At 50.7% G+C, this 12,831-nt stretch overlaps 1 protein-coding gene across 2 annotated transcripts in view; it reads left to right on the forward strand.

Moving 5' to 3' along the window:
* The window catches only part of PITPNC1 (phosphatidylinositol transfer protein cytoplasmic 1), a 277,922-nt gene that overhangs the window by 219,019 nt on the left and 46,072 nt on the right, over positions 1-12,831 (forward strand). For both annotated transcript variants that reach the window (XM_070060432.1, XM_070060433.1), the window contains one exon: positions 6,347-6,442. In XM_070060432.1, the coding sequence (XP_069916533.1) occupies positions 6,347-6,442 (96 nt within the window). The remainder of the gene's footprint in view (positions 1-6,346; positions 6,443-12,831) is intronic.

Here is a 12,831-nt window from a genome sequence, read left to right on the forward strand (position 1 = left end):
TCCTATTTCTTTTTTGTCATACACTTTTATTTATTTTCACACTTTCGTATTTTAATTTTTGATCAGTTTTTAACAGATCCAGTGTGCAATCTCATTCCTTAAAGGCAAAATATTCCACTTCCAGCCTTAACCTATGTTACAAGATCGGGCTGATTAGAAAAATCTTTGTATTTGGAAATAGAATGGCAAGTGGTTTGTTTCTTCCTCTTCTAAATTTCTTTTTTAAGGGACAGAGAAGCAGGGAGGGTCCTGAGACAAATTCGTGTTGTAAGAATTTGGAGGTTGTATTTTAAAACGTAAAGGTATTAGCCGTAAACTTCGCCAGCCTATGTGTCTCCCCAGATAAAAGCCCTCTGGATGCTTAAAATCGATAGATCGGGCAAAAACTCTGGAAACTGACTTTAAATCAATAGGAACATCCTTATACAGAGTCTTTGGTTTGGCATATCTTGGTAGCGGACAAGTGTGTTTTTCAGTGGCATCAATATTGGAATAGCAACCAAGCTTCTCATTGTGCTGGGCGTCTTTTTTCGAAAGTTCTAGAACAGTGTCTTAGGAGAGATGTATTTCTCCTTTTGGACCTTCATGCAAATGTTTGTCCAAGCTCATTTCTAAGAACGCCATCCGTCCGCTGTCACATATCCGGCTAGCACCTTCTGTTGTCTCGGGAATCTTCACCTACCAGTGGCTTTCTTCAGCCGGGCCCTTCACGCCAAAGCCGGGGCAGATGTCCTGCCCTCGAGAATCTGCAGAAGTAGTCTGGATGATTAAAACCAGATCTTGAGAGCAGGAGACAGCCTCCTGTTCTGGATGCACAGCTAGGGTTTAGGTTGGAAAGTACTTTAAAGGGGGTTTGGGGAGGGTGTCTTCCATCTCCGTGTAACCCCCGCTTGCTGGTGTAAGTGTGTATTCCTGTGTCTGATGTCTGCTGCGAGAGAAGTCGCACCTTTAACTTTAGAAGATTGCCTCCACCCCTAACCCGTATAACACTCGGAAATTTGTAGTGATGGGACCCATTCGGGAATGTCTGCTAAGAGATCAAAAAGCTCATTTTCATAGCTACTTGGTCAGAGTGAAGATCATTCCTCTTATTTTTTTAAAGAAGAACACACTTTAACAAGCCCAGAGCTGTGTGAGCCACTCAGACAAATCCGGGAAGTGCGGACGGAACCCATTCAGAAACCAAACTGCCTGAAAACCGCTCCAAACCCAAGTCCAGACGGGTCGTGGATCTCACTGCCTGTAGGCTGGGCTCAGGCGCCGAGCCGTTTTGAGCAGAGCAGTGCTGCCTCGACAGAATCCAGCCGGAGGATTCAGATGGGTCTGAGAAAGGGCGGGTCCCGTAGTTACCACTCACTAGCAAAACTGACGGAAAAGCTCAGAGAGCAAAAAGTTTCAAAAGCCTTCCCGCTGGCCTGCACCACTTCCAACAGCGGACTTGTGTACTTGGCGTTTTGTAGTCTGCATTTAAAAATCGCATGTTTGTAACTAATAAAACACACGGAAGAGGGGGTGACCAAAAAAGTGGTTCATCAGTGGATTTATCTGAATTTCCTTGGTTCTTCTCCCATAGCGGGATATTTAAGCCATTTTCTTTCCCTCCTTCTCTCTTTTTTTTTCTTTTGTTCTTGTCTTTGTGATAATATTGCAATGAAAATGCTCATGCGTAAAGCTTTTTCTTTAAGATCATTGCCTTAAGATAAATTCTCAAAGCGTATTCTTACTAGGTCAAAGCATATGAAAATTTTCAAGAAAATTGATACTGTTCAGCCTAATGCTTTGCCAAAAAAGGGGAAATTGCTCTTTGTTATTTTGGAATCTGTCAGGGAGTGTTTCTGCGAAGAGTTGCCTTCTTGCGGGATCTCTGTTCGAAGGGGGTTGGCTCCTGGAGCGTCCACTCCCTAGTAGCGGAGTGGAAGGTGGGGGCGTCAACCAGGTGGGCACAGAATCTGCTGCAGGTGCTCTGTGGGCAGATGGTAGACGGGGCAGAGAGAAGCACATCTCGACAAACACGCAGCAATGCGAGCCGTATTACAAGGTCAACTCCCAAACCCCAGTCCTGATGCGGAAGGAGACAGGTTCTGCCCAAGAGGCAAACAAGGCCGTGAAAGTGTGCACAGCCCCGTGGGGCCAGGCGCAGTCTTTCGAGGCTCTAGCTTGGTGCCTTTCATCCTGAAACCATCTCAGTGGATCCTACTCCACCTCCGAGAGCCGGGGGTGGGGCCCGAGCGCTGGCGGCTGCTGCCCTGCGCAGTGGGGAAGCCCGGATGCATTCGTTCCTGTCACTGAGTGTGTCCTCTGGGGCCTGACTGGGCCTCTGTCTGGTCTGAACTGTGTTCATTCGGGATGCTGCCCTTCACTGAGCGTGAAGATCAGACTTTCACCCTGACCGTGCCCTCCAATGATGCTACACCATGACCGCCGCCACCAGCCAGGTCCCTACTGCAGTCTCTCTGACCACCACACAAATTGGCTGGCTGTGGGGTGAAGGGACAGAGAAGCAACAAGCCAAAGGAGCAAGGCTTAGGGGACGAATGTGACCCAGAGGCCACAGTTAACATCACAGACTTTTTAACTAGAAGGAATTTCAGTGGTCATCTGGGTCACTTGGTTTCAACTTCAACAGGGCCACAGATGTCTTATTTTTTTTTAACTCATTTTTTTTGTTGTTGTTTTATTGTTTTATTTGAAACACGGAGAGTTCCCATCTGCCAATTCACTCCTCAAATGCCCACAGCAGACAGGGCAGGGCCAAGCCAAAGCCAGGACCTGGAACTCCATCTGGGTCTCCCGTGGGAGTGACAGGAATTCAGCCTCACCTGCTGCCTCCCAGGGAGCGCATGAGAAGGAAGCTGGAATCAGTAGCAGAGCCAAGACTCACACCAGGCACCGGAGTTCTCTTTCATAGTCAGACGATAATGGTCGATCCTCCTGTCCCGGAAGATGTGCCTCCCCAAGATCTGCTGCATTCCTGGGTGTCGCGCAGCCTCCCTGACCCCCATCCATCTAAACTAAAGGTCCTGGCAGCCCGCAGCAGATGTGGGGGCTTGCCCAGGGTTACACAGAGAAGTTACTGAAATCAAACCAGCTCTCCCAACTCCCAGTGTAGGCAACTCCCATTGCCCAGCCTTAAGAGTTTTCCACTCCATGCTGAGCCCTATCTTGGGAATTATGAGAAATGAGGATGCTTATGACCAAAGAATCAGAACCCGTACTCATGACCGGAAATGAAGATCAGCTAGCGAGCAACGCTCCTGCCCCGGGTTACTACGGGAAAGCAGAAGCTAATGCATTCTGCCGACTTTGCATTCACCGAGCGCCCTCAAGCATCTTCTACAACAGTGACTCACCGGGAGATGGATTACTTACTGGGAAGTGACCCGTGATCTCAAGCCTGAAGAGCGTGTGCAGGTCCTCAAAGTGGCTTTTTGCGGCTTTGTCCAAGGAGTGTAACTCCACCCTGAAATGTTTCCTGCACAGTTCAAGTAAAGGTGGCTTTCCTGTGCCTGGCATTTCACGGACTTCGGCACGAGGATTAAGCATCCTATTAATCGAGGATACCCAAGATGGGACTGGAGGGAGCCCACGTGGAACCCACTGAAGCTTTGGCTACCGGATAAAGGAGCCCAAGAGCCCCGAAGGTTTGGGAAGTTCTCATGACACCTACATTTGATAGGTAGCAGGAGGAAAACCAGATTCTGATTTCATCTTTCTAGAAAGAAGCAGGAAGCACTCTGGGCTGATAGCCATCTTCTTCATTGAGTGCTAAGAGGCAGAGGGAGAGCCCAGTGGGGGACGCTGGAGACACCGACTGACTGATGACCTTGAGTGATGGTGTTGAGTAACAGCCATGGCGCCTCTCCCTAGCTTTATAGCGTCTTCTTTCCTGACTTGAGTAGTGCTTGCTTTCTTCTGCTTTGTGTTTTTGGTGAGAGATTCCCAGTCTCTCTCCCTCCCACTGGATAGTAACTTTCTCAGGGCAGCAACTCAACTCTCATCATCTTTGTCGTTCCTAAAGCCTGGGGCAACACTCTGTAGCCAGTAGGTCAGTCGGGTCCAACCAGGAGACAGAAACCACACAATACCAACCAGAGGAACATAACATGAGGAATTATTGATGTTTGATAAGAGCAATGCTAAAGATGCAAAGAGAACTCTAAAGAGTGCCCTAAGGCCGAGAGAATATCCGAGAAGGGCACACTTGGGATGACCAGCTCTCTGTGGCTAGAGTTTAGACTTCCCCGGAGAAGGAATGGTGGGAGCCCATGGAATAGCAGAGAACTTCACGGAGTTGCTTAAACCAGAGCTGATTCATCATCTCTGGGCAGCAGAAAGCCCTCTAGGGCACAACAAGATGAGCTTGGTGGACAGGTGTGTAGAGGTTGTCAGGGCACGCTGCCAGTGTACAGCCTGGCGCACACAGTGCCCAAATTAGGAGGGCAACAAAGAAGTCGTTCCTGGGCCCACGCCAGGGCTGCAAGGTCGCTGAGGTCTGCCCCCGAGGCTCTCAGCTTGGGCCGAGCACCACTCAAAGTCTCCACCTACAGGCTGTGCCCCTGAGCAGGAGCCAAACCTGGAAGAGATGGCCCCTGCTGCCTGTGGTGTCTCTCTAGCGCCCTCTACTGACGAGGCTTAGCGCCGTGCTCGGTATAAAGGAGACGCGCTTCCAGGCGCCAGTCCATTGTTTGGGAACACAGGCTGAGGATGGATTTAGAGCTGAGAGGCAATAACGTGATAGCTGGCACAACGGGCGCTCAAAAGTGCTCAAATTAAATTAGGTAAAGCCACACAGCCTGTCAACAGCTCTCTTAACCCCCTTGGATCCCCTTTCTTTGGCTCTGTAAGTTTTAACACCAATAAATGTCAAACTTCTTTTGTAATTTATTCTCTAGGAGCTCATTCTCCTCCCCCAGTGTTCAATTTTGTCTTCTTAATGAGGCACATGTCTTTCTTCTCATGGCTCACACTTAAATGAGACAGAGAGGGGCTCTGAGACCCAGGATTTCATTCCACAACCTGTTTCTCCGCTCAGACTTGAACTTGTTTGTTCCATTTCAAGGCAATCCACCTGTCCCCCCCCCCCCCAAACACGTTAGAAGTGTCCCCAGGCACTTGACTTCAAGTGACAGTGGAAGGAATCAGGGCTGATCCAAGAAGCAATCTTTCTCTGCCTTCAAGGGGAAAATGCAGTGGCTACCACAGGCCAGCCTGGGGAGTTCATCGCCCTGGACAGATTTAGAGATGCCACGTGCCAAAATAGGCGACAGGGCAAACAGCAGTCTTGGAGGGTGATTACCAGCACACGTGTTATGTGGAGAGCATTTGGAAAAGAGCTAAGCGTGTCGACTGGAGAAAAGTCGAGCATGTAGTCTCCCCAGTGCTGTGGGGGGGGGGGGGGGGAGCTCATGTTATTGTTAAGAGGCACCGATTCTAGTCAAGGCAGTTTTCTTTGGCCTCAACCACCCTGCTCTTGCAAAAATATTTGATTGTGAAGTTCTCTGACAGTTGGAACACACAATGATTTCCTCCTGCAAGGCTGGAGCGGTTTGCCTGACTTGATCTGTGCACCATTCTTCAGGAGGGTGCTTGTTACCTTCAGACCGGAGAGCTGCCAGTGAAAAAAGGCTACAGGAACTTGACCTTCCACCAAAGTTAGTTTCTCTATATTGTGGCTGTCTTGCCTTGTATTGATTTATTCACTTATTCTTGCAAGTAGCAGGCACTCTGGGCCAGCTGAACCCAAAATAAGCTGGCAGGAAGCGGTTCAGTATCTTAGTGCTGTAGACCTCGTGAGCCCTGTGTTTGTCAAGGACAGAGTCCTCTTAGATGATCAGGGAAAGCGTGCCCGTCTCTCCGTGGGTAAGGGGTTTGTGGCTTATTTTCCTCTTTATGCCCATCTGTTTTTCTGCACCGAGCCTGTGTTATTTGTGAAATTAGATATATACGAACATTTTAATGAAAACACATGTACACATTTTTCTTCTCTAAGTCTTCGGCTGGCTCCACCGCATTCCGTCCCTCCCTCCCTGTTCTGATTAACTGCCAAAAACCAGCAGACGGCAGGTTTGGGAAGAGATTTTTTTTGGAAGAGATTCATTTCCTCACTCCTGAACTTCTAAAAACAGCCCACTTTTTCTTCTACCCCTTACCAAGTGGGGATTGATGCTACACCTGCCTCTGATGTGACAAAACCTAAGCAGTGAATAAAAAAAAAAAGCCTTTGATGATTCTCGCACATTCTGTGGCAGGTGAAGGCGCCAGCCGGGGGCACAGTGACGCCAACCCACGGGCACCGGGCAGGCCACCTGGCATCAGTAACCTTCTATATGTTGGTCTGCTCTTGCAGATTTTTGACAATGAAGCCAAAGACCTGGAGAGAGAAGTTTGCTTTATCGATATTGCCTGTGATGAAATTCCAGAACGCTACTACAAAGAATCAGAGGTAAGCAATGGATGCAGTGCCATGTAGCAGATTCACTTGTTCATTCATTCATTCATTCATTCAACAGAGGTGCATTAAGTCCCTCCTGATGTAGGAGACTTCCTTCTGTGTGTTGATTCACTTTGATCTCACACCTTGCTGGGTTCTTTAAGGTGGGTCTCAAAATTAAATCATCGCTCCCCAGGATCCATCCCCGGCCCTGGCTGCCACTCCATTTCGATTGACTTTTCCTGTCCCCAGATCATTCTGGCCAACATCAATATCTGCAGGGCTGAGCCATGCGGCACCCACCCCAGCCTTTCTGAACAACAGCCTGGCTCGCCAGCCGCCTGCTCTATGAGGGCAGGAACTGTGTTTATTTATATCTCTAGGGGTTAACATAAAGAAAATCCTCAATCAAATTTTGAAACTTTGATGGCTCGTCTCGGCCCAGAACCTGTCTCAGAATAGCAAACACCTTCACGCAGGCTGCTCCTTTTGGCTGAAAATAGCATCCTCTACAGTCCCCACCCTACCCTACCCTACCCGTGCTTTGCTTTAGTTCTACCTTTCTGGTTGGTGCAAGTGGCCATTTATATCCCATTAGTATTTTATTAATGACTGCTGGTGGAACTTGAGTGACCCACTTGTAAATACCGCCCCAGCCCAGCTCCCGCAGCAGATGTGGGCTATTTCTGTTGTTTAGCAACATGCAGCCAATCCAATATGTTTGGATCAGGGCCTCAGACTCGTCCTTGAGCTCTAACACATGGACCTTGAAACTTCTCTCAGATCCATTAGAGCTGATTGGAGAGAGAATAGGTAAGCCCACGAAAAGTGGGTTCCACCCTTACACAAACCGGGCTCCCCGTGTGCTTCAGGAGTTTTTTGGCCTCTACATGTTGGGAGTTGTTTGATTAAAAAAAAATCATAACTGATCTTAGCAAATGCTTAGCTGCATAATTGTAGCTGTGTGCTCTCCAGTGACTGTCCCTGGAAGGGCCCAGCTGGGGAGGCCTAAAAGATGGAGAGACAGAGAGGGAGAGGTCTTCTACTGCTTTCCCAGGCACATGAGCAGGGAGCTGGATCAGGAGTGGAGCAGCCAGGACTTGAACAAGTGCCCATATGGGAAGCCAGCATTGTAGGCAGTGGCTTAATCCAAGATATTCGTTCAGGGTCAGGTCAAGGCCACCAATACTTAAGGGGCTTCAATGTTCCCTGGGTGAAGCTGTTGCCCAATCCCTCCTGTGGCTGCTTGGGCCCAGGGGGCTCTGCCCTACCTGGACATCCTGGCCTCCTTGGGAGTCCTGGGCCTTCCAGGAAGACAGTGTTGCCAGAAATCTCTGAGCCCACCTCAGCTCTTCATCTTGGAGTGCAATGGTTTGGAACTACCTGGTCCTGAGGGGATCTCTCTCTGATGGAGTGGGATATCTTGGGACACACAGGGACCATGAGTGAAGCTATCAACAAGGCCGGCTTTGAGCCAGCAGGTGCCTGGCTCATTCCACGAGCTTTGTGATGCCAAGCCCCGCCACTAGAAGCGCCTTTGCCTTGACCCAGGCCTTCGAGGAGCTCTTCCTTCATGCCTCTCTGAGCCAGCCATGAGCACCTTCATCCTCTCTGCATAGGTCGTGACCTTCCCGAGATGCACTTTCATCAAGGAAGTGGGAGGTGATGAGTCATTCGAGCAGTATGTATTTGCCGAGCAGTCACTGGCTGTCACCTTGGATGGCCAGCTGGAGACGTAGCAAGGAGCCAGAGACACTGGGCGTCCCTCCCTTCATGACATTTCCACTCTAGCAGGGAGCCGAACCACCAAGACGCCATCTTGTGGGTGTGTAGGGAGTTAGGTGTCCCACGTGCGAGCAGGAAGGGTACGGAGAGAGACTCAGATAGGAAAACTCGCTGTAAGAGTTTGGGACCAGGAGAGAGGTTCTAGGAGCAAAAAGGGCAGTGCTAAGCCAGCAGGATGAAAAGAGCCAGGGCACAGCGTGGCAGGTGGAAGGTCCCACGTGTAGGTAAGGAACAGAAGAAGGCCCGTGTGGCAACAGCAGCACCAAGGCCAAGAGTGGCGTCAGAGGAGGGAGGGGCTGTTTGGGGGACACTCAGATGTTATTCAAAGGCAAGCAAAAGAAATGGAAGCCAAGTTCCGGTGTTGTGGCGTGGCTGGTGAAGCCGTAGCCTGCGATGCCAGTGCAGTGGCACCTGACGCCTGGCTACTCCACTCGTGATCCAGCTTCCTGCCAATGTGCCTGGCTCAAGTACGTGGAACCCCTGCCACACGTGAGGGAGACCAGGATGGAGTTTCTGACTCCTGGCTTTAGCCTGGCCCTGACCTGGCTGTTGTGGGCATTTGAAGAGTGAACCAGAGGATGGAAGACCAACCTGTCCATCTCTCCCTCTCTTTCTTTTGCTCTGCCTTTCAAATATATAAATATATGTGTTAAAAACAAAGAACCCAGAGCATCCTGTGAAACAGTGTATGCTTCTCAAAGATTGCAGTGGGTGGAGAGTGCGCTGGAGCAGGGCCAGGTGGAAGGCGGGAGACCGTGGAGGCCACTGGAGTTATTTACATCACTGGCTACTCGGATTATGTGATGGCTTGAACTAGAAGATTGGCAGCAAAGACAGGGAGGTGCAGGGTGTGGAGATTGTCATGGACTGGGTGTTGGGCTGAGAGAGAAGGAGTCAGGATGATCCTGGGAATTCAAGCTGGAGCAGCAAATAGACCCAGGTGCCATTCAGTGAAATGAGAATTTGAGACGAGGAATGGATTTTGGAGAAAGGTGGCTGGAATGTGTGATGCCGACGAGAGGTACATTTAGAACTTAGGTGAGTGTCTGAACTGGAGACGACTTGGAGAGCATTCGGCAGGCAGAAGATACTTAGAATCCCTGGAAGAGATGGGAGGGAGAAAGCAGTGTGAAACAGAGAAGGGGTTCAGGCCCGAGCCTTCAAGGATGGCAGCATTTGGAGAGCAGGAAGAGGATGGGGCGGGGGAGGCACCGCGAATCTACAAAGAGCAGGTCAGAGTTAGGAGGCGACCCCGGAGGGGCACCCAGAGGGGCAGCCTCCACGAGGGAGAAGGAGACCGGTTGCGCTGAATGGAGCTGAGAGAGCGAGCGAGATGGAATGGGAAACCAAGTGGAAATAGATGACCGGACAGAAAACCGGCCTCTGGAGCAGTCCCAGCCGGGGGCGACTCTGCCCCATAAGGATGCATGGCAATGCCTGGGGACATTTTTGGTTGTCACAGCTTGGGAGATTCTACTACTGGTGTTTAGCAGGTGGAAGCCAGGAATGCTGCTACACCTCTCTAAAGCACAGTGCAGCCCTCACAGTAAACCATGATCTGGCCCCAAATGTCAGAAGCACGCAGGCTGGGAAACCCTGGGGACAAATGAACTGCGGATTCGGCTCTCACGCTCAGAGCCACCCCTGGATGTCCTGGATGTCCTAGTGGATGTGGAAGAAGGGGAGTCAGCCTACACACTCCGTCCAGTACCACTCCCCAGAGGACCTGCTGGCCTGTCACAGGCTGAATTCTTCTTTCACAGACCTGACAGTTAGACAGCAAGGAGCGACAAACACCTTCCGGAGCCTGCCTTAAAATCCAAGACAAAGCATGCCCTGGGGGACTCCTGTGTGCCCCCCGCTCCCCTCCCCCATTTGACTCCCAGAATCCCAGAGTGCAGTCGGAACCCACCAGAGAGGAGAGCAGTGAGTTTTGCAGGCTGGTTCCATTGTTGTGTCTTCCATAAATATGCCGAGGACCCAGAATAAGAAAGACTACCAATTCAGAAGGCAAAATATTTCCAAATAAAATTCTACTCGGCACACTGTAAATTATTGACACCTCCTTCCCACACCGCGAGAGCTTCCCTCTAAAGTGAAACCCGGCCCTGTCATTCACTGCCCACCTTTGGGGCTCAGCTCAAACGTGGTGTCTCCCTCCTTGTGAGCTCTCCTGGGTCCACTGCTCCCCTGACCCACAATCTGGAGGCCAGAGGCATTAGGGTCTTTGATTCCAGATCATGCTAACTCCTGCTAGCGCAGAGCTTGTCATGACCTCCAAGAAGATCAGAGCCGCCTCTTCCTCATCCCCACCCCAGTGGCCACTCCACACCAGCCCTCGAGCAGACCTCGCTCGCGGCTGTTGAATGCCTGGGTGAAGGCAGAGGCCTTGTGTTCTGCTTCCAGCCGTGACGGCGGTGAGCGCCATCCGACAGAACGGATTTGCTGCCAGTTAAGCCAGCACGCGTGCATCAGTCGCCTTTGTTTCGCTTTTTAAATCTAAGGCATGCGACTTTCTGAGTATTTCCTTCCAACCCGTCTTTGCAAGTTGACCGTGTCAGCAGCAGGGGAAGTCTGCGCACCGCAGGGCTGGGGGGCGGGGGTGTCACTGTGCCCTGAGTTTTTGGTTGATGCTGATGAATCCAGACCAAGGTTATCTGGGGTACTCCTCACCACCCAGCTGCTGTCACACCCGCTGCAGCCCAGGCTGAAGGAGGGCATTGAAACACTCTCTTTTCTCATTTCTCCCTGGAAACCTCCAAGCTACACAGTCAAGAATGCCTCTCTCATTAAGGTGACCAGAGCTGGGAATTTTCCACTGGCGGGCAGCCTCTTGCCTGGCGGCCCTTGTGCCACCACTAACCAGGGAATCAAAAGGACACTCTGGGGACTCGGATCAGCTGATGGCCCCGCCCGGCACTCCTTATTCTCATTTTGCAGTGCTGCTGTTTGCTATCTAAATCAAGGGCCCGAGATGCAGCTCCCAAGAGCCTCTTAGCTTCGAGTTTGATTCGCGTATCCATTGGAGGCCCTGCAAGCCAGTGCTGTGTTGTTTTTTAAAAAGAAGGAAAATCAGTGTGAGTTCTCAGGCAGAGAGAGAGCCATGCATTAGTGAACGCAAAGCACCAGGACCCTGCCCGGAGGAGAATCACAACGTGTGCTGAGTTACGTGGTCGGCGTTCATCAGCCCCGCGGAGTAGCAGACAGGGAAGCCAAAATCCGTGCAGGTTGTCCTTGTTGTGCATTGGGTATGTGGCTTCTTGGTACTGCCAAGATTTCCATCCCGACTCTCTGAGGCTCTGCCAAGATTTCAAGGTGAAGATCCCGGTGAGGAATGCGGAACTCTGCGATGAGTTGTAGCATGCCTGCTACGTGAGACTGCGCTGGTAAGACAGTCACGAGTGGGCAGTTACGAGAGGCAAGAACGAATCTCATCATCCCGCCGGTTCTGGAAGTCAGGCTGAGTGAGCGAGCTAACTCAGGCCTTGTGTTGCCCAAGGTCAAGTGCAGGACTCTGCCTCCTGGGTCCACTGCAGTTACTCCCCAGGCTTGGTTTCCATCCAGTGATGGAGGTGACCAGAGGAGATGGCATCTGTTTTGGCCCCTTAGGTGCTACCACCTGTAGCTCTTCCCAAGACACAAGCTGTGCTTGCGTGGGGCCTGCACAGCTGCTACGTTTTCAGACACACTTTCAGACTCCACCTTCGTGGAGAAGATTTAGAAACAGGGTGTATTGTGCTTTGGCTTTTCAAATCTTCATAGGCTTATGTAAAGGAAAAGCAGAGGAGGCTTGCACCGGGTGGATCTCACACGGAGGCGGTTTGTCCCCCCAGGCACATCCGGCAGTGTCTGGAGAGATTTTTGATGGTCACAACTGGGAGCAGAAGGCTATGGCATGCAGCAGGTACGGGGCGGGGGTACCACTAAACATCCTGCAATGCACAGGGGAGTCTCCAACCCAACACGTCAGCTGTGCCAGGATCCAGAAGCTTTGGTGTAAACCAATCCAAGAGAAGGAAACTTAGTAACACCTGTCAGCGGCAAGACCCATTCATGAATTTCTGTAGTTAGCATTTTTGTTACGTGTTTACCAGGTGGATACAAAGACCAGACTGGATCAACTTTCGAAGGGTTTACTCTCTACTGCCTTTAAAACTCGACCTACTTGTCGCAGATAAGGAAATTGCTGTCTCCCTTCATTTGGGAGGATGCCAAGGTTTCTCCAACTTGTTGTGATCAATACAGCATGGCAATTTTCATGTCACCTGAACTCAGGTGACAATGAGGAAGAGAGGGAGCGTGCGGGCTGTTGCGGAAGCTGCAGCCCCGAAGTGGTTGAACCGGACAACACGGAAGGACCTTGTAGACAGGGTTTGATTCAGAACTTTCGCCCTGAGCTGCGTGGCAAAGGTGTGAACCTCTTAGACTCAGCCTCCAGGTCCTGGACCAGCGTCTTCCCGGATCAAGACATCCTTGACAGCCCACTCATTGGCCACACCAATCTAAGTAGCTGTCCATTTCTCTCTTAAGGGACAGAGAACAGAACAAGAAGAGATACATCTAACTTTTCCAATAACTGTCATGGATGAGAGATTAAACGCTGCTTGCTAAGTACA

The sequence above is a fragment of the Oryctolagus cuniculus genome, chromosome 17 (assembly GCF_964237555.1).
Source record: "Oryctolagus cuniculus chromosome 17, mOryCun1.1, whole genome shotgun sequence".
In the NCBI taxonomy this organism is placed as follows: domain Eukaryota; kingdom Metazoa; phylum Chordata; class Mammalia; order Lagomorpha; family Leporidae; genus Oryctolagus; species Oryctolagus cuniculus.